Here is a 19,977-nt window from a genome sequence, read left to right on the forward strand (position 1 = left end):
AGAACTCAGAAAAACAAACAGCAATGGATAACAAAATAACTGAAATTAAAAATACTCTAGATGCTATAACCAGCAAAATGACTGAGGCAGAAGAATGAATAAGTGAGTTGGAAGACAGAATGGGGAAAAAAATGACACAGAGCAGGAAAAAGAAAAAAGAATAAAAAGAATAGAAGACAGTCTCAGAGACCTCAGTGATAACATTAAACAAACCAACAATCGAATTATAGGCATCCAAGAAGAAGAAGAAAACAAGAAAGGGTCTGAGAAAATATTTGAAGAGGTTATAGTGGAAATAATTAACCAAGTCAGAAGCATAGAGAGTCCCACACAGAATAAACCCAAGGAGAAATACACCAAGGCACATATTAATCAAACTAATGACAATTAAACACAAAGAAAAAATATTAAAAGCAGCAAGAGAAAAGCAACAAACAACATATAAGGGAAAACCCATAAGGATAACAGCTGACCTTTCTACAGAAACTCTGCAGGCCAGAAGGGAATGGCAGGATATACTGAAAGTCCTGAAAGAGAGGAACCTACAGCCAAGAATACTCTACCCAGCAAGAATCTCATTCAGATTTGAGGGAGAAATCAAAAGCTTTCCAGACAAGCAAAAGTTAAAAGCATTCAGCACCACCAAACCAGCCTTACACTAATTGCTAAAGGAACTTCTCTAAACAGGAAACACAAGAAAAGGATAACACCAACAAACACAAACCCAAAACAATTAAGAAAATGGTCATTGGAACACACATGTCAATAATCACCTTAAATGTAAATGGATTACATGCTCCAACCAAAAGACACAGACTGGCTGAATGGATACAAAAACAAGACCCTTCTATATGCTGCCTACAAGAAACCCACTTCAGACCAAGGGATACATATAGAGTGAAAGTAAAGGGATGGAAAAAGAGATTCCATGCAAATGGAAGTCAAAAGAAAGCTGGAGTAGCAATACTCACATCAGACAAATTAGACTTGAAAGTAAAGACGATTACAAGAGACAAGGAAGGACACTACATAATGATCAAGGGATCCATTCAAGAAGAACATATCACAATGGTAAATATCTATGCCCCCAACATAGGAGCACCTCAATACATAAGGCAAATGCTAACAGCCATAAAAGGGGACATCGACAGTAACACAATAATAGTGGGAGACTTGAACACCCCACTTACATCAATGGACAGATCATCCAAACAGAAAATAAATAAGGACACACAAGCTTTAAATGACACATTAGACCATCTCAACTTAATTGATATTTATAGGACATTTCATCCAAAAACGACAGAATACACTTTCTTCTCAAGTGCACATGGAACATTTTCCAGGATAGATCACACCCTGGGTCACAAATCAAACCTTGGCAAATTCAAGAAAACTGAAATCATATCAGGGATCTTCTCAGACCACAATGCCATGAGACTAGATATCAATTAAGGAAAAAAACTGCAAAAAATACAAACACATGGAGGCTAAACAATTCACTCTTAAACAACCAAGGAATCACTACAGAAATCAAAGAGGAAATAAAAAAATATCTAGAAACAAACGACAATGAAAACACAACAACCCAAAACCTATGGGATGCAGCAAAAGCAGTTCTAAGAGGGAAGTTTATAGCAATACAGTCCTACCTTAAGAAACAAGAAAAATATCGAATAAACAACCTAACCTTACACCTAAAACAATTAGAAAAAGAAGAACAAAGAAACCCCAAAGTGAGCAGAAGGAAAGAAATCATAAAGATCAGAGCAGAAATAAATGGAAAAGAAAGGAAGCAATAGAATTAGAAATGAAAAAGGAGAAGTAACAACGGACACCACAGAAATACAAAAGATCATGAGAGACTACTACAAGCAACTATATGCCAATAAATTGGATAACCTGGAAGAAAGGGATAAATTCTTAGAAAAATACAATCTTCCAAGACTGAACCAGGAAGAAATAGAAACTATGAACAGACCAATCACAAGTACAGAAATTGAGGCAGTGATTAAAAATCTCCCAACAGAAAAAAGCCCAGGGCCAGATGGATTCACGGGCCAATTCTATCAAACATTTCCAGAAGAGCCAACACCTATCCTTCTCAAACTCTTCCAAAATATTGCAGAAGGCGGAACACTCCCAAACTCATTCTACGAGGCCACCATCACCCTGATACCAAAACCAGGAAAAGATGTCACAAAAAAAGAAAATTACTGACCAATATCACTGATGAATATAGATGCAAAAATCCTCAACAAAATACTAGCGAACAGACTCCAACAGCACATTAAAAAACTCATACACCATGATCAAGTGGGGTTTATCCCTGGGATGCAAAGATTCTTCAATATACGCAAATCAATCAACGTGATACATCATATCAACAAATTGAAGGATAAAACCCATATGATCATCTCAATAGATGCAGAAAAAGCTTTTGACAAAGTTCAACATCCATTTATGATAAAAGCTCTCCAGAAAATGGGCATAGAAGGAAATTACCTCAACATAATAAAAGCCATATATGAGAAACCAAAAGCCAACATCGTACTCAATGGGGAAAAACTGAAAGAATTCCCTCTAAGAACAGGAACAAGACAAGGGTGTCCACTCTCACCATTATTATTCAACATAGTTTTGGAAGTTTTAGCCACAGCAATCAGAGAAGAAAAAGAAATAAAAGGAATACAAATTGGAAAAGAAGAAGTAAAATTGGCACTCTTTGCCGATGACATGAAATCATACATAGAACACCCTAAAGACTCTACCAGAAAACTGCTAGCACTAATTGATGAGTTTCGTAAAGTAGCAGGATACAAAATTAATGTGCAGAAATCTCTTGCATTCCTATACACTAACAACGGAAGAGCAGAAAGAGAAATTAAGGAATCTCTCCCATTCACCATTGCAACAAAAAGAACAAAATACCTAGGAATAAACCTGCCTAAGGAGGCAAAAGATCTGTATGCAGAAAACTTTAAGACATTGATGAAAGAAATCAAAGATGACACAAACAGATGGAGGGACATACCATGTTCCTGGATTGGAGGAATCAACATCGTGAAAATGACTGTACTACCCAAAGCAATTTACAGATTCAATGCAATCCCGATCAGATGACCAATGGCATTTTTCACAGAACTAGAGCAAGAAATCTTACGATTTGTATGGAAACGCAAAAGACCCTGAATAGCCAAAGCAATCTTGAGAAGGAAAAAGGGAGTTGGTGGAATCAGGCTTCCTGACTTCAAACTATACTACAAGGCCATAGTGATCAAGACAGCATGGTACTGGCACAAAAACAGAAAGGAAGATCAATGGAATAGAATAGAGAACTCAGAAGTAAGCCCAAACACGTATGGGCACCTTATCTTTGACAAAGGAGGCACGAATATACAATGGAAAAAAGACAGCCTCTTCAATAAGTGGTGCTGGGAAAATTGGACAGCTACATGTAAAAGAATGAAATTAGAACACTTCCTAACACCATACACAAAAATAAACTCCAAATGGATTAAAGACCTACATGTAAGGCCAGACACTATAAAACTCCTAGAGGAAAACATAGGCAGAACACTCTATGACATCCATCAAAAAAGCAAGATCCTTTTGGACCCACCTCCTAGAATCATAGAAATAAAATCAAGAATAAACAAATGGGACCTCATGAAACTTAAAAGCTTTTGCACAGCGAAAGAAACCATAAACAAGACTAGAAGGCAACCCTCAGAATGGGAAAAAAGAGTTGCCAACGAAACAACGGACAAAGGATTAACCTCCAAAATATACAAGCAGCTCATGCAGCTTAATGCCAAAAAAGCAAATAGCCCAATCCACAAATGGGCGGAAGACCTAAATAGACATTTCTCCAAAGAAGACATACAGATGGCCAACAAACACATGAAAAGATGCTCAACATCACTGATTACCAGAGAAATGCAAGTCAAAGCCACAATGAGGTATCACCTCACACCAATCAGAATGGCCATCTTCACAAAATCTGGAAACAACCAATGTTGGAGAGGGTGTGGAGAAAAGGGAACTCTCCTGCACTGTTGGTGGGACTGTAAGTTGGTACAGCCACTATGGAAAACAATTTGGAGGTTCCTTAAAAAACTACAAATAGAACTACCATATGATCCAGTAATCCCACTCCTGGGCATATACCCAAAGAAAACCATAATCCCAAAAGAAACATGTACCATAATGTTTATTGCAGCACTATTTACAATAGCCAGGACATGGAGGCAACCGAAATGCCCATCAACAAATGAATGGATACAGAAGATGTGGCATATATATACAATGGAATATTACTCAGCTATAAAAAGGGATGAGATGGAGCTATATGTAATGAGGTGGATAGAACTACAATCTGTCATACAGAGTGAAGTAAGTCAGAAAGAGAAGGACAAATATTGTATGCTAACTCACATATACGGAATCTAAAAATGGTACTGATGAACTCAGTGAGAAGAACAAGGATGCAGATACAGAGAATGGACTGGAGAACTCGAGGTATGGGAGGGGGCGGGGGGTGAAGGGGAAACTGAGACGAAGCGAGAGAGTAGCACAGACATATATATACTACCAAGTGTAAAATAGTCAGTGGGAAGTTGTTGTATAATAAAGGGAGTCCAACTCGAGGATGGAAGATACCTTAGAGGACTGGGGCGGGGAGGGTGGGGGGGACTCGAGGAGGGGGGGAGTCAAGGAAGGGAGGGAATACGGGGATATGTGTATAAAAACAGATGATTGACCCTGGTTAAAAAAAAAAAAAAAAAAAAGTGGGTCTAAGGCAGAAATGAAAATCCTGTTCCTCACTGTCCAGCCTTCCTGGAGCAGTGAAGTTGGGGGTGGGGGGTGGGGCAGAGGGGCGTGTGTGACCCAGTTCTAGTCAATGATATCTGAGCAGACGTGTGCTGAGCAGAGGATTGTGGGTAAACCTTGTGTTCTCTTGATGAAGAGGGACACGTGGCTGACCTGCCTGCCCTCCCTTTTTGCCACCTGTAATGCTGATGCATGGCTGGAACTGCACCTTAAGACCATGGGGTGACGAGTCAAAGATGAAAGCAACATAATAAGGACAGCAGACTGGAAAGAGAAAGCATCTCAGTGCCCAGATGACCTTTTTGACCTACTGAACCAAAGCAAATAAACACCTCCTTACAGATATTTAAAAAAAAAAAAAAAAAAGAAAGAGAAAGACAAATATTGTATGCTAACTCACATATACGGAATCTAAAAAATGGTACTGATGAACTCAGTGACAAGAATAAGGACGCAGATGCAGAAAATGGACTGGAGAACTCGAGGTTTGGGAGGGGGCGGGGGGTGAAGGGGAAGCTGAGACGAAGCGAGAGAGTAGCACAGACATATATATAGTACCAACTGTAAAACAGATAGCCAGTGGGAAGTTGTTGTATAACAAAGGGAGTCCAACTCGAGGATGGAAGATACCTTAGAGGACTGGGATGGGGAGGATAGGGGGGACGCGAGGGAAGGTGGGGGGGGAGTCAAGGGAGGGAGGGAATACGGGGATATGTGTATAAAAACAGATGATTGAACTTGGTTTACCCCTCAAAAAATAATAAATAAATAAATAAATACAATTTAAAAAAAAAGAAATTAGAAATATCTCAAGTAATAACCTTATACCTCAAGGAACTGAAAAAAGGGAATTCCATGGCAGTCTAGTGGTTTCAATGCAGCACTTTCACTGCCCAGGGCCTGAGTTTGATCACTGGTCAGGAACCTAATAAGATCCTGCAAGCTGCATGGCGTAGCCAAAAAAAAAAACAGAAACTAAAAAAAGAAGAAAAAATTAAGTACAAAGGTAGCAAACGGAAGGAAATAATAAAGTTCAGAGCAGAAATGAATGAAATAGAGACAAGAAAGACTACAGAAAGGATCAACAAAACTAAGAGCTGGTTTTTTGAAAAGACAAACAAAAGTGACAAAACTTTATCTAGACTAAGAATAAAAAGAGAGAACACCCAAATAAATAAAATTAGAAATGAAAGGGTAGCTATTACAAGTGATGCTACAGAAATAAAGGGGATCATAAGAGACTACTACAGACAGCTATATGCCAAGAAATTACATAACCTAGAAGAGATGAACACATTTCTAGAAACACAACCTACAAAAACTGAATCAGGAAGAATTACAAAGTCTGAACAGATGAATAATGAGTAAAGAGACTGAATCAACAATCAGAAACCTCCCAACACAGAAAACGCCAAAACCAGACTGCTTCACTAGTGAATCCCACCAATCAATTAAAGATGAATTAACACCAATCCTCCTCAAACTTTTCCAAAATACTGAGGAGGAGGGAACACTGCCAAACTCATTCTACAAGGCCAGCATTACCATGATACCAAAACCAGATAAGAAGACCACAAGAAAACTACAGTCAGCCCTTGAACAACAGATTTGAACTGCACAGTTCCATTTATACACTATTTTTTTCAATAAATATATACTATAACACTACATGATCCCCAGTTGGTTGAATCTGCAGATGCAGAATCATGGTTACAGAGGAACAACTGTAAAGTCATAAGCAGATTTTTGACCACACGGGGCTTGTGCTTCTAACCCCTGTGTTATTCCAGGGTCAAATGTGTTAACCAATATCCCTGATGAGTACAGATGTAAAAAATTTTAGCAAAATAATCGCAAACTGAATCTAAGAACACATTAAAGGATTATATACCATGATCAAGTGAGATTTATCCCTGGCATGCAAGAATGGTTTGACATACACAAAACAATAAATGTAATACATCACATAAATAAACTGAAAGATAAAAATCACATGATTACTTCAATAGATGCAGAAAAAGCATTTGAAAAAATGCAACATCCTTCCATGATAAAAACCCTTAAAAGACTGCATATAGAAGGAACACAACACAACATAGTAAAGGCCATATACAACAAACCCACAGATAACATTATACTCAATGGAGAAAAACTGAAAGATTTTCCTCTAAGATCAGGAACAAGACAAGGATGCCCCTTCTCATTACTCTTATTCAATATAGTACTGAAATTCCTACCTAGAACAATTAAGCAGGACAAAGAAATAAAAGGCATTGAAATTGTAAAGAAAGAAGTAAAACTGTCAGTATTTGAGAATGATATGATTATATATATAAATCTCAAAGAGTCAACCAAAAAGCTGTTGGAACTAATCAACTATTTTGGCAAATTTGCAGGATACAAAAATCAACATACGGAAATTAGTTGCATTCCTTTACACAAAAGATGAATATCTAAAAAAGAAATAAAGAAAACTACCCCATTTACAATAGCATAAAAAGCAATAAAATACTCTGGGATAAATTTAACCAAGGAAGTAAAAGATCTATATAATGAAAACAACGAGACTTTGCTAAAAGAAATTGAAGAAGACACAAATGGAAAAACATTCCATGTTCATGGATCAGAAGAATTAATATCGGTAAAATATCCATACTACTGAAAGCCTACAGATTCAACAAAATATCCATCAAATTACCATTAGAATTCTTCACAAAACAGAAGAAACAATCCTAAAATTTGTATGGAACCACAAAAGACCCTGAGTAACCAAAGCAATTCTGAGATAAGAAAAAAAAAAAAAACAAACCTGGAAGTATCCCACTTCCTGATTTCAAACTATACTACAAAGTCATAATAATAAAAACAGTAGAGTACTAGCACAAAAATAGACACATAGACCAATGGAATAGAATAGAGAGCCCAGAATTAAATCCTAATACATATGGTCAACTGATATTTAACAAGGGAATCAAGAACCCAATGGGGAAAGGATAGTCTCTTCAACAAATGGTGCTGGGAAAACTGGAGAAACACATGCAGAACAATGAAATAGTACTTGCAACTCATACCACTCACAAAAATTAACTCAAAATGTTTCAAAGACTTAAACATAAGATCTGATACCATAAAACTCATAGATAAAAATGTAGTAAAGAAACTCAACACTGGCCTTGGCAATACTTTTTTTTTTGGCTATGATGCTAAAAATACAAGCAACAAAGGAAAAAATCAACAAATGGACTACATCAAACTCAGAAGCTTCTGTACAGCAAAAGAAACAACAAAATGAAAAAACCTACAGAATGAGAGAAAATTTTGCAACCAATATTGGATAAGAGGCTAGTATCCAAAATATATACAGAATTCATACAACTTAATAACAAAGAAATAAACAATCTGATTTTTAAAAGGGCAGAAAAACTGAATAAATATTTAGAAAAATATTTAGAAAAAGAGAACATATAAATGGGCAACAGGCACATAAAAAGAGGCTCAACATCACTAATTATCAGAGAAACACAAATCAAAACCATAATGAGATATCACCATCACCTTGTATCTGTTAGAATGTCTATCTAAGAAGACAAGAGACAACAGGTGTGGGAAAGGACATGATGAAAAGGGAACCCTTACACACTATGGAAAATAATATGGATGGTCCTCAAAAAATAAAAAATAGATCTATCATATGATCCAGCCATTCCACTTCTGGGTATAAACCCAAAGGAAATGAAATCATATTTCAAAGAGATATCTGCATTCCCATGTTTACTGCAGCAGTATTCACAATAGCCAAGATATGGAAACAACCTAAATGCACATCAATGAATGAACGGATGGATGAAAAAGATGTGGTGTATACACACAATGGAATATTAATCAGACACAGAAAGGAAGATATTCTGCCATTTGTGACAACATGGACAGACCTTGAGTACCTTATGCTAAATGAGATAAGTCAGAAAGAGAAAGACAAGTACTGTATAATATCACTTATATGTGAAATCTAAAAAAGTCAAACTTAAAAACCAGAGTAAATGATAGTTACAAGGGGACAGGAGGTGGAAGGATAAGACTGATGTTGTTTAAGGGTACGATCTTGCAGTAACTAATAAACAAGCCCTAGAGGTCTAATGTACAATATGAAGAACACAGACAACAATACTGTACTATAATTATGTAACATGATAGAGGTTCTAAATATTGCTACAATAGTAATCATACTACAATATATAAATATATCAAATTGACATGTACACTTTAAATTTATACAATGTTATATGTCAAATATACTTAATTGAAAAATCAACACAATCTGCATCACAAAGAGGAAGTAATTCACGTGCAGAGACCTCAGCAGCTTATTGAAAAAACAGAAAACAGTCTGTTTTATTGAAGTCATCAGAGCCTTTTTCTCTACTGGGCCTCTAAAAGTATAACAGCACAACTTTATTATTGTAAAACTAGAATTTTTTTTCTCTCTTAAGAGTTACAAGTTTCTTGACTATAGATACATTCCTTCATTCACAAAATGAAAAGTAAAACACATTGTATATAACACTTTATTTTCGAGAAAATAAAGCAGGAAAGTGGGAGGAGGGTAGGGGATGGGGTGAGAAAAGGCAGGGAAATCAGTTAGGAAGCTACTGAAATTATACAGGTGAGAACTGATGGAGATCTGAAACAGGGGGTAGCACTACAGTGAGTCTGAATCTGTTGTGGTGGCAGAGCTGACCTGACTTCTGATGGATCAGATGCGAGATGTGAGAGAAGGAGAGGGTTTAAAGATGACTCTAAGGTTTTAGTTCAAAGCAACTAAAAGCATGGAGTACTCTGGAGAATCCTAAAACTCAAAGGTCTAAGAGTTCAGGAGAAATCAGCAAATGAGACTGAAAACAACTGGTTCATGAGAAAAAAAGAAAACTAGGAGATTAAAGTATCCCAGAAGCCAAAGAAGAAGAGCTATCAGGAGAGGGATATGATCAATTGGGCCAAATTCTGATAGGTTAAAAGATGAAGACTAGGAAATAATCACTGGATTTTGCAGCACAGGGTAGGGAAATGGGCTAAGAAAAAAGTACGATTGCTGGGCAAAATCTTAGTCAATCTGAGATTAGCATTCATGAATTTAAAGTGGGATTAGTTGGCATGTTGTGTGTTTTCAGTAAGCTACTTTCGGCCACACAGTTACAGATACAATGTATTTAAACAGTGTTGGGGTTCTGCCAAAAGAGTGGGACAAACAGAAAGAGGAGCAACAGATTTGAGAGTATATGTAACAGTATAATTAAGACTGACCACAGAATGAGAACTGAGGGTACAAAAGGAACCATGAAAGGGTGATAGAATTATAGGTAATGGTGGGATTGAAGGAATATTACAGTTAAGACACCAAAGGGAGTTAACTAGAAAATTACAAGCAGGAGAATATGAAGGGTTTGCTTGAAATTGAGATTATTAAGAATTGTAGATACTATAATCTCAAGATAGATCTTACTACCACCAGAAGGAGTGGATGAAGTAGGGTGGAGGACAAGATCCCTGAAAGTGAAGAATCAAGAGACAAATTAGTGAGAATATTACAAGGTTTACCGACGTGCATTTTTAAATCGCCAAATACTACAACATGAGTGATGTTGTAGAGAATGTTCTATTTTCCTCTCCCCAGAGGTATTTATTTCCACACATTTATATACATATATATGTACCTGTGGGAAACAAATGATACTTTATTGTTTACTGTTAGTTTTGAAAGTTTACATAAACGGTATTATTATACTGTACTTTGCATAAATTTCAAAAAGTAGCTTTTCTCTATTTAACAAAAAAAATTTATGCAAGATAAAACAACCACTTATAACAAACAGCTTCTACACCATGAGTCCAATACAAAAAAGGAAAATATTATTTGTAAAATATATTTACCTTGAAGCTTTCTACTAAGTTCAAGTTTCTCCTGTTCAAGGCGCTTAATTCTTCTTTCATAAGCTTCAGTTGCTAAGTTGTTATCTAGAGTCCTCTGAACATTAACATCTAGATCCAGTGGAGTGGGACCAGCTGTAACTCTTAAACAGCTCCGATCAGAAAGAACACTGAAAAAAAAAGGGGGGGGTTACACTGAAACAGTAAGTTTGAAGAGAAAAGATACCCTTTTGAAATTGTTCATTTAAAACATCATTTGAACATCTAGTTATAGCTAGCCATCTTGAGTGATTATAAAACACATTTTTTGCAAAATTATCATAAACAACCTTTTAGGAGCATTTTTGAAAATGAAAACTTAAATAGCCCAAATTGTCTTGAATTTATTTTAATAACTCCAAATTATAAAATGAAGTTTGCTGAAGGGTTACTGGTAGCTTAAAACAACGCGACCTTTTGGAATTCAAAAGTGAAATGCTTTCATAAGCTACATAAGGATATACTGTACAACACAAAGAATAGAGCCAATATTTTATAATAACTATAAATGGAGTATAACCTTTAAAAATTGTGAATCACTATACTGTACACCTATAATGTATATTGTACATAAACTATATGTCAATTAAAAATTTTAAGTGAAATGCTTTCTTTAATTCAATATGATTTAATTAAAAACATATGAAGTGCTGGACATTCAGCAATGAGCAAAACAGACAAAACTTGCCCATGTAGAGACTTATATTCCAGTGGCATGGATAAAAATAAACAAGTAAAATATTCAGTACATTAGATAGCATTAAATGCTAAGAAGAAAACATAAAGTAGGAAAGGGGGAAATGAAGTATTGAGGGGGAGTAAATAAAAATGCAGATAAAGTGGTCAGCAAAGTCATCATTCAGAAAGTAACTCTGAATAAGTCCAGAGAGAATAAGGGGACCCACCAAGAGAATATGACAGGAAAGAGCATTTCCAGCAGATGGAATAGAAGTACAAAAGCCCTATCAATTACACTTCAATAAAATAAATTTTAAAAAAAGAAAAAGTGCAAAAGCCCTGAGACAAGAGTATATCTGGCATGTTCATGGGCCAGAAAGGAGACCTGTGTGGCTGTGAAGTGAGCAAGGAGAAGAGCAGTAGAAAACAGAATCAGAAAGATAAAGTGAGCCAGTCATGTAGGACCCTATAAGAACTTTGTTTGGAGTTAAGATATGAAGCCATTGGAGCTAGGGGCAGTGAGGATTGGTCCTGAACAGAAGAGTGACATACTCTGACTCCTCTTTTAGCAGGATCACTCAGACACATTCAGAGAAATATAAGAAATGACATTATGAACATCTGAAGTAGGTGATTAAGAGAGATTTTAAGTAGAAGAGAGGAGAGAGGCCTCAGCTGGAAATACAAATTAAGGAGTCATCAGCAATAATACCTAGGGCAGCAGCAGCGTATAAACAAAAAAGATCCAAAGACAAAGTCACAGGACACAGGGAGATTAGGAGGAATGTGAAGAATGAGAAGGAGTGTCCAGAAAGGTAAGAAGTGAGACAAGTGCTCTGGATGCTAAGAGGACAAAGTGTTTTAATGGGAAGGAGTTGTGACAAATGAGATGAGACTAGGCAAATAAGTAAGACTAGGACCAAGAAATGATTATTAAATTTAGCAACACGGAGGTCAGTGGTGACATCGATAAAAGCAGTTTGCGTGAAGTGATGGGAGCACAAACCTGGAGTGATGCCAAGAAACAAGAGTATGAGAAAAACGGACAAAGTACAGACAACTGTTTGAAGTTAATTTTGCCATAATGAAGAGGAGAAAAATGGCCGGTAGCAGGTAAAGAAAGTTGGATTAACAGAGATTTTATATTTTGCTTTAAGATGGGAGGAAAAAAACACATGTTTGTGAGCTGATGGAATTGATCTGTCATACAAATAACACAAAAAGGGAAAAATTTATGATGTGACAGTTAGCAATGTACCAGAGCAGACAAGAGAGGACAGAAGGGATGGGTCTTAGCTGGGAAGCTCACACAATCATCAATAAAAAAAGAGTATGTGGGTCCAGAGGTATGTAGGTGGTAAACGTGGTGATGGGAGCTTGTGGAAATTGTCTGCTGATAACTTCAACCTCTCTGTGAAAGAGGAAGTGAAATCATCAGGTGAGAGTAAGTATGACAGGTGTTTTAGAGGAAAAGTATAAAGTATGAAATAGTTACCTAGGAGAGTGGAAGAGTGAATAAACTAGGGTAACACAGCATATTTGTGAGGCAGCAATAAGGGGCACTTGAGGTTGGTAATCACGAACTTAAAGTGAGACCAGTAAGAATAGACAGATATTTTTCTCTAGACACTCTGAACTGCACAGGTACAGGTAGAAAGCTGAACTGTAGCAATGAATGTCAACTTAGCAAAACCAGTGTTACAAAATGAGAGACAGTCAAGGAATTGAGGGGGCACGGAAAGAGTGACTATAATCATTCTCAATGGAATTTAAGCAAAGGTAAGGAGGAAAGAGAAGATATGAGTGAAACGTGGGTCAGTGAAAAGAGGGTTAAGATCAATGGGTTGAAAGTTCTGATGCTTTACACCTAGAAAACATTTATTCAATAGCATGAGACTCTTCTAAGTTCTGCCGCATTTTAACAGTTAGGTTCTGAGCTCTCTATTTCTCCTATTCTTCCTCCTCCAAAATGAGTTAAGAGTCTTATATGTTTTATTCACTTTGTAATGTCTAACTTTTTCCAACAGTAGCTTCAGCCTATCTAAAAAAATTGTTATTTACTTACAAGGCTCTCTTATGCATTATATTTTTTAAAACCTCAATTCATTTTTAATTTGCTTTAAATTGTCCAAATCATATTAACTTTTCAAACTTACCAGCTACTAGTATATGTAAAACCAACAAATGGCAGATGGTGGCCAGAAAATGCAGTATGTGTTGGTGGGGGCATCGTTTCCTAAAGGAGGAAAAAACATCTGGTAAGAAATGAATAACTGTGAACAGTAAGCTGGGCTATAAATATTAACTGTCAACAGGAAATTGGTGACTGATCAATTTAGAAACACTGATAAGTTTCATACAGACATTCAGTGATAAAAAAATTTAGACCATAAACACTGCTACTCTAGAATTCTAATAAAATGAAATGAAAGATTTAAAGTTTGACAGATATTGAGAGTACAATCTTTATTCATGTATTCCATATTTGAGAATTTACCTAGTTGCTAAAATTTATTTGTAGCCCAATATCAATATTCACAAATACTTTTTATAGCCATTTGCAGACACTTGCAGAGCAAAGAAAAATTTGAGTTGCCATACGCATGTGTTCCCAGCCAGAGATGAACAAGGAGATGTTCTGCCTCCTTGTTTCAGCTCTCACACTATGAACAAGTGGGTTTTTCCCCGAGATCTACATGTGCCACATTTTTCTCATTTTCATGTTTTTTACAGGTGATTTTGCTGTTTAAAATGGCCTTCGAGAGTAGTGCCAAGGTGCCATCCATCTATTGTTCCGAAACAAGAAGGCTGCAATGTGTCTCACAAACAAGTGTATGTTAGACACATTTCATTCTGGCATGAGTTACAGTGCTGTTGGCCATAAGTCTGACATCAATGAATTGCCAATACATGTTAAATAAGGTGTCTTTAAATAGAAACACACATCAAACAAGGTACTGTCTGGCTGATATATTGTATCGATTGGTTGATGAGAAGGTTGTGTCGAGAGGCTCACAGTTCGAACCTGACCATGTATTTCCCGTAGGAGCAATGGCTCAGGATTCACTAATACAGTATTCACAGCAACTTCACTGAACATAAATAGTCAGAATCAACTGTACTGTGTATTTAATTTGGAATGACTTCATGATTTCTGTTCACAGTAAATATAATTCTTGTAATAAAAAACTGATAAGGAAAACCCATTTAATTCTTTCTTGTGACGTTCAGGAAGGGAAGTATAACAGAAATTCTCATCTGTCTTGAATATGGTACTTACTGAACAGTAAAAAGTGATATAAAATTAATATAAAAATTCTTAGTGAAGAATTAAACCCATAAGAAATAAAATAACAATAAAAATGAAAATTCAAAATAAGAAGGCTAAAAAAACAAAAAACAAAAAATTTTGTGTTATTTTCCTGAATTTAAATTTAATATAACCTAATGGTTTAGAGCAGAGGTTGACAAACTATGCTGGCCTGTTTTGGTGCGGCCCATAAACTAAAAATGGATGACTATTTGACTAATCCACCGGCCTCCTACAGCAAACAGAGCTATAACTTCCCGCTAATAAGGCTACATATTTTCTCTCCCCATTTATTTCCTACCAAGTTTGCTATCCACTGGGCATAGGTTTTTAGCTCTCCAATCAAGTCAGCTCCCTCTGGCAGCAAAGCTGCTGGTTTTTTATAAGCATCTCAAGGCTAGCAGTTCTACTGTCCCAATTAAGCTGAGGGAAGGGTTGGGAAGGCTGTTTTTAACCAAAATTCAACAGTTTTTCAGGAATAAATACTTCTCAATTTATTAACCTTGATTTGTCAAGTCCTGAAATGGTTGTTCTTGACAATTTTGCCCAGTTTCATGGTGATTTGTAAGGAGAGATTTGCCAACATCTTCATTCTGCCATCATGAAGTCCTCTTCTTAGGAAACCTAACAGGATAACTAATCTAAGAAGTAAATCTTTGAATTTTAATTTAGCTCCTAATCATGAATAACTATGTTCACCTCAGTTAGCTCTCTTAATTTAGAGAGAATAGATACTGGAAGCCATGATAACTTTGATAATTGGTAAGGTGGTCGATAAAATTACTTTATAAATATGTTTACAAAAAAATAAAAAAGCAGAGGGACGGAACTTCTTTACAATGTCATTCATACTCACAGAATTCTTTAAACAATCATCATCCACATCAAAATTCGATGTATCTGTTGGGCTACTAACTTCTGGAATATAAGGTGCTTCACAGTTTCGAATATTATCCCAATCAATTCCACTGAAAAATGGGTGTTTCTTAAAGTCTTCTATTCCATTTTGACCAAGCCGATGTTCTCTGCTACAAATGAGCCTTCGAATAAGATCCTTAGCATTTTCAGACACATCAGTCACTTGAGCTGGAAACTGAAACCTCTCCTAAACAGAGAATAATAGAAACAAAATGTAAATCACTATTTAATTTACTAATAAGTAGGTTGATGTTAACATTTACTTTTTTAAAAATACATTTTCTTAAAAACATATCTAATAAATATATATGGTAAAAAGTACTGATACTAAAGGAGATACAGTAATAAATTAAAAAGGATCATTTTCCTAAAAGAACTTTTCACTTCGTATGTGACTTTGTTGTAGATGCACTACAGAAAGAATAAGTTAAATGCTAAAATACCTTAAATGCTCTCAAATGAATTCATTAAATGTAGTAGAATTTGACTCAATATTTCAATAGTGTATATGAGTGATAAAGTTCATATAGTCACATACTAATGATTAATAATAGTGAACATTTTTAGAGACTGTAATATGTACTTTACACTACTAACAGTGCATTACTCATTTAGGTCATTTAATCCTCAGAGCAACTGTATATGGTAGGTACTCCTATCACTCTAATTTTATAGAAGAGGAAACAAGCAAACAGTCCAAGCAATTCACTCAAGGTCACACAACTAATAAATGGTAATAAACTGATTTGAACTGAAACTGTCTGATTCCAGAATCTGTGCTCATAACAATCCTGTTATAATACAATGATTTCTATCTGAAATGATTCATATGCTATTTACAACTTTGTGGCTATTTCTTGTCTTCCAACTCTTCATAACTATTTAGCAGATTATCTTTGCAGCCAGGTAGAAAAGAATCAATCCTATAAAATTGATTTATAAATATGTGCAGCAACTAATCATAATTGTATCACCAGAAGAAATTAAAAAGAACAGACTCACTCCCTTTATGGCATATTCCTATTCATATTTTAGGTTTTTGCAATTGCTCATAATCTTCTGACACTGATAATCAGAATCTTCCTCATCTTATACAATCAATCTATTTCACTTGGTACTAAATGGATTGAAAGTTTATTAATTCTTCCTTCCTGTGTATCTGGACTGTTTCCAATGTTTGGTGATCACAGGTAATACTGGGATAGGTATCCTTGCACGTATATCCTTTGTTCTACAAATATTTCCTTATGGTAGATTACTAGAGCTAAAGTTGCTCAACCAAATGTTTTAACAACTTTTTTTAAGGTTGTTGATACATACTTATAAACTTCTTGACAGGAAGATTATATCAATTTACATTCCTATCAACAATGTCTAACAGTGTCCATCTCACTGGATTATTTACAGTAACAAGTACTATTTTTCTTTTCATCTCCGCCAATTTGACGGGGGAAAAGTATGCCATTCTTATTTTAATTTGCATTTCATTTATTACTATTAAGACTGAGAATTTTAAGTGCACTCTAGTCATGATTATACTTATCCTACAGTAGTAATGGTACAAATTGTCTACTTACAATCTTTGTTATTCTACTGAGAGACCATTAATTTTCTACTTATTAGCATTTCTAATGAAATACAGGAGAAGGTGAGAACTAATAATCTTAAGGATAATCTACAAATTTTGATTACTCATGTTCATCACGTCCTCTACTAGCATAGAAATTAGATTGTTTATTGTTTTTGGAAAATTATTTTCTTTTTAAATACCACATTCTAGTTTTACTATAAGTATTTTTTACCACTTTAATTTGAAAATTAATAAAATATACTAACTTTGTGATTCATGATTTTTCCATATGTTTCCACCAGAGATTCTGCATAAAATGGTGTTTCTCCATAAAGCATTTCATACATACAGACCCCCAAAGACCACCAGTCACATTCAGGTCCATATCTGCCTTTTCCATCTTCCATGGCTTGAAGGATTTCAGGAGAGATATAATCTGGAGTTCCAACAGCCACTGAAGACTGGACCTGAAGAAGTTCATATTTTTAGTAATCTACCATAATATATTAGAAACAAATAATAATTTTAAAGTAGAAATATTTACATTTACTTAAAAAGACAGTATTATTTCATTACAGCTACAACTTTGTCATTATCTGAATTTAGCCTCTTTGTCCATGTAAGTTAAAATTTATATAATCACCACACCAACAAGTTCTCCAGATTTTTTAACACTATAGAACATTTATTATAGCTGTTACTTAATTGACTACATTTAGGATAGCAATATATTTGAACATCACAGCCACTAATCACAAATTGAGTATTTACTTTAGAACATTCTTATTATTGATATTATCTGTCCAACATTTATAAATATAAAAAATGGAACTGTGAAAATTTTACAATTAATTAGGGGCAAAACAAATAGAAAAAGAAAACAAAACCTGGCTAATACTACAGGCAGCCCAGAGATTATTTTAAAACACCTTAATGGAAACCTAAGGAAATAAATGTTAACAATGTCTCACAAGATACTCATTTTAAAAAATTATAAAAGGGGAAAATATATTCTTCAAAAAATAAAGTCTCAGTAGAGAAAAACAGTTGGGCACACAATTATGGCAAGTTAGATGTAAATTAGAAAACAATAACTAAAAAGAGCCTGGGCACATGTCTTGTAAGGTATTCCAAAGTAAAAGAAAATTGCTTCTTGTTTTAAGAGAACATATCAAGGAATGAACATTTTCAAGATAAAATAATGGTTAATACTCTGAATTTTCTAGACTAAATTACCATTCTTAATAATCATTATATAGACTTCCTCTTTGGCAATACTGAGATTAAGTAAATTGAAAACTGTTCTACTACAAACTCTTAAAAATACTAGATAAAATATAACAACCATTTTTATAAATATATAAATGAGGCTTTAAATAAAGAGACAGCCTTAGGGGCCAGTAATCAAGAAATGACTGAGAACCAGGGTGATAAACATTAAAGTGGAATGCAACTAGGGAATTATTGGTTTTCATTTTCTAGGTACTTGGCTTTTAACAAATACTTAAGGACAAAAGGAAAGACCTTGAGCTTATATGAGGTTTGAAGTGAGAGGCTGCACCATGTGACCTTTACCCTAAAAAGTATATTCTAAGTGAAAAGATGAATTATAAAAACGTGCCACTCAGAAGAGAAAGATTAAGACATTTTGTCTATCTTGACTGTGACTGATATATGAAGAAGATTTCCTCCTTTAGAAATTGATAACTTTAGGTCACATAGTCCCACCATTTGGGATTCTAATTCACAGGGTTTCTGTGGCCCAGAAGTTCTCAAGGCAAGATACTGGCAAAAATACTGGCACCAGATTAGGCGCCCCTAGAAAACCTGGCATAACAAATTCAATACCACCCTGGAGGACACATGCTCAAACTTGGTCACATATAATTCTCACACGTAAAAGCTCATTGAAGATGAGCTCACAATCCAATAATGTAACAAAATGAGGAAACATTCCATTAAAAGTCAGAAATCCAAACAAACAATACAATTAAACCTCTACCAACTTCACTTCCACTTCACGAAATAAGCATGTTTAAAATTACATATTAAAAAATCAAAAACATAAGAAAAAGATGAAAAAAATTAGAGAAGTCCTAGAAATGGAAAAAGAAACTAGTCTTCGAAATAAAAGATACAAAAAAATAAATAAAACCATATCCACTTCTATATACATTGTAGTTAAACTACAGAGCACCAAAGGAAAGCAATCTTAAAAACATCAGAGAATAAAGAGAGATTTTCTACCAAGGAATGACAATTAGACTGACAGCTGAATTATTAATACTAACACAGCAGTCAGAAGAAAATGGAACTGTATTTTCAAAGTAAGACAAAATAATTGTCTATATTATATTCCCTACCTACCTAAATTATCATATAAGAATGACAGTTAAATAAAGATATTTTCATACAAAGATTGAGTGAACTACCATGTACAGACCTTTTCAGTTAAACAGAAATACTAAAAGATACACTTCAGAATCAAGAAATATAACCCAGATGGAAAAATGTGACACTAGAAGCAATTGTGAACAAAGATATTAGTAAACTTTGACATACAATTAAATGGTTATTAATTGGATAAAATAATGAAGAGAAGGAGAAATAGGACAACAAAGAGTAAGATGGAAGAGGAGGAAGAGCAGGAACAACGGAAAAGGAGGTTGAAAAATAAGATAGAATTGAAATTACTAGAAAACAA

The 19,977-nt window shown here is 35.0% G+C and overlaps 1 protein-coding gene across 6 annotated transcripts in view; it reads right to left on the reverse strand.

The window, feature by feature from the left end:
* Positions 1-19,977, reverse strand: part of CDC42BPA (CDC42 binding protein kinase alpha) — a 338,413-nt gene that overhangs the window by 139,889 nt on the left and 178,547 nt on the right. For all 6 annotated transcript variants that reach the window (XM_057729074.1, XM_057729072.1, XM_057729071.1 and 3 more), the window contains exons 7-10: positions 17,540-17,740; positions 15,642-15,890; positions 13,632-13,711; positions 10,762-10,928 (exon numbers count right to left, since the gene is read on the reverse strand). In XM_057729074.1, coding sequence (XP_057585057.1) covers positions 10,762-10,928; positions 13,632-13,711; positions 15,642-15,890; positions 17,540-17,740 — 697 coding nt within the window. The remainder of the gene's footprint in view (positions 1-10,761; positions 10,929-13,631; positions 13,712-15,641; positions 15,891-17,539; positions 17,741-19,977) is intronic.

The sequence above is a fragment of the Hippopotamus amphibius genome, chromosome 3, assembly GCF_030028045.1.
Source record: "Hippopotamus amphibius kiboko isolate mHipAmp2 chromosome 3, mHipAmp2.hap2, whole genome shotgun sequence".
Lineage (NCBI taxonomy): Eukaryota > Metazoa > Chordata > Mammalia > Artiodactyla > Hippopotamidae > Hippopotamus > Hippopotamus amphibius.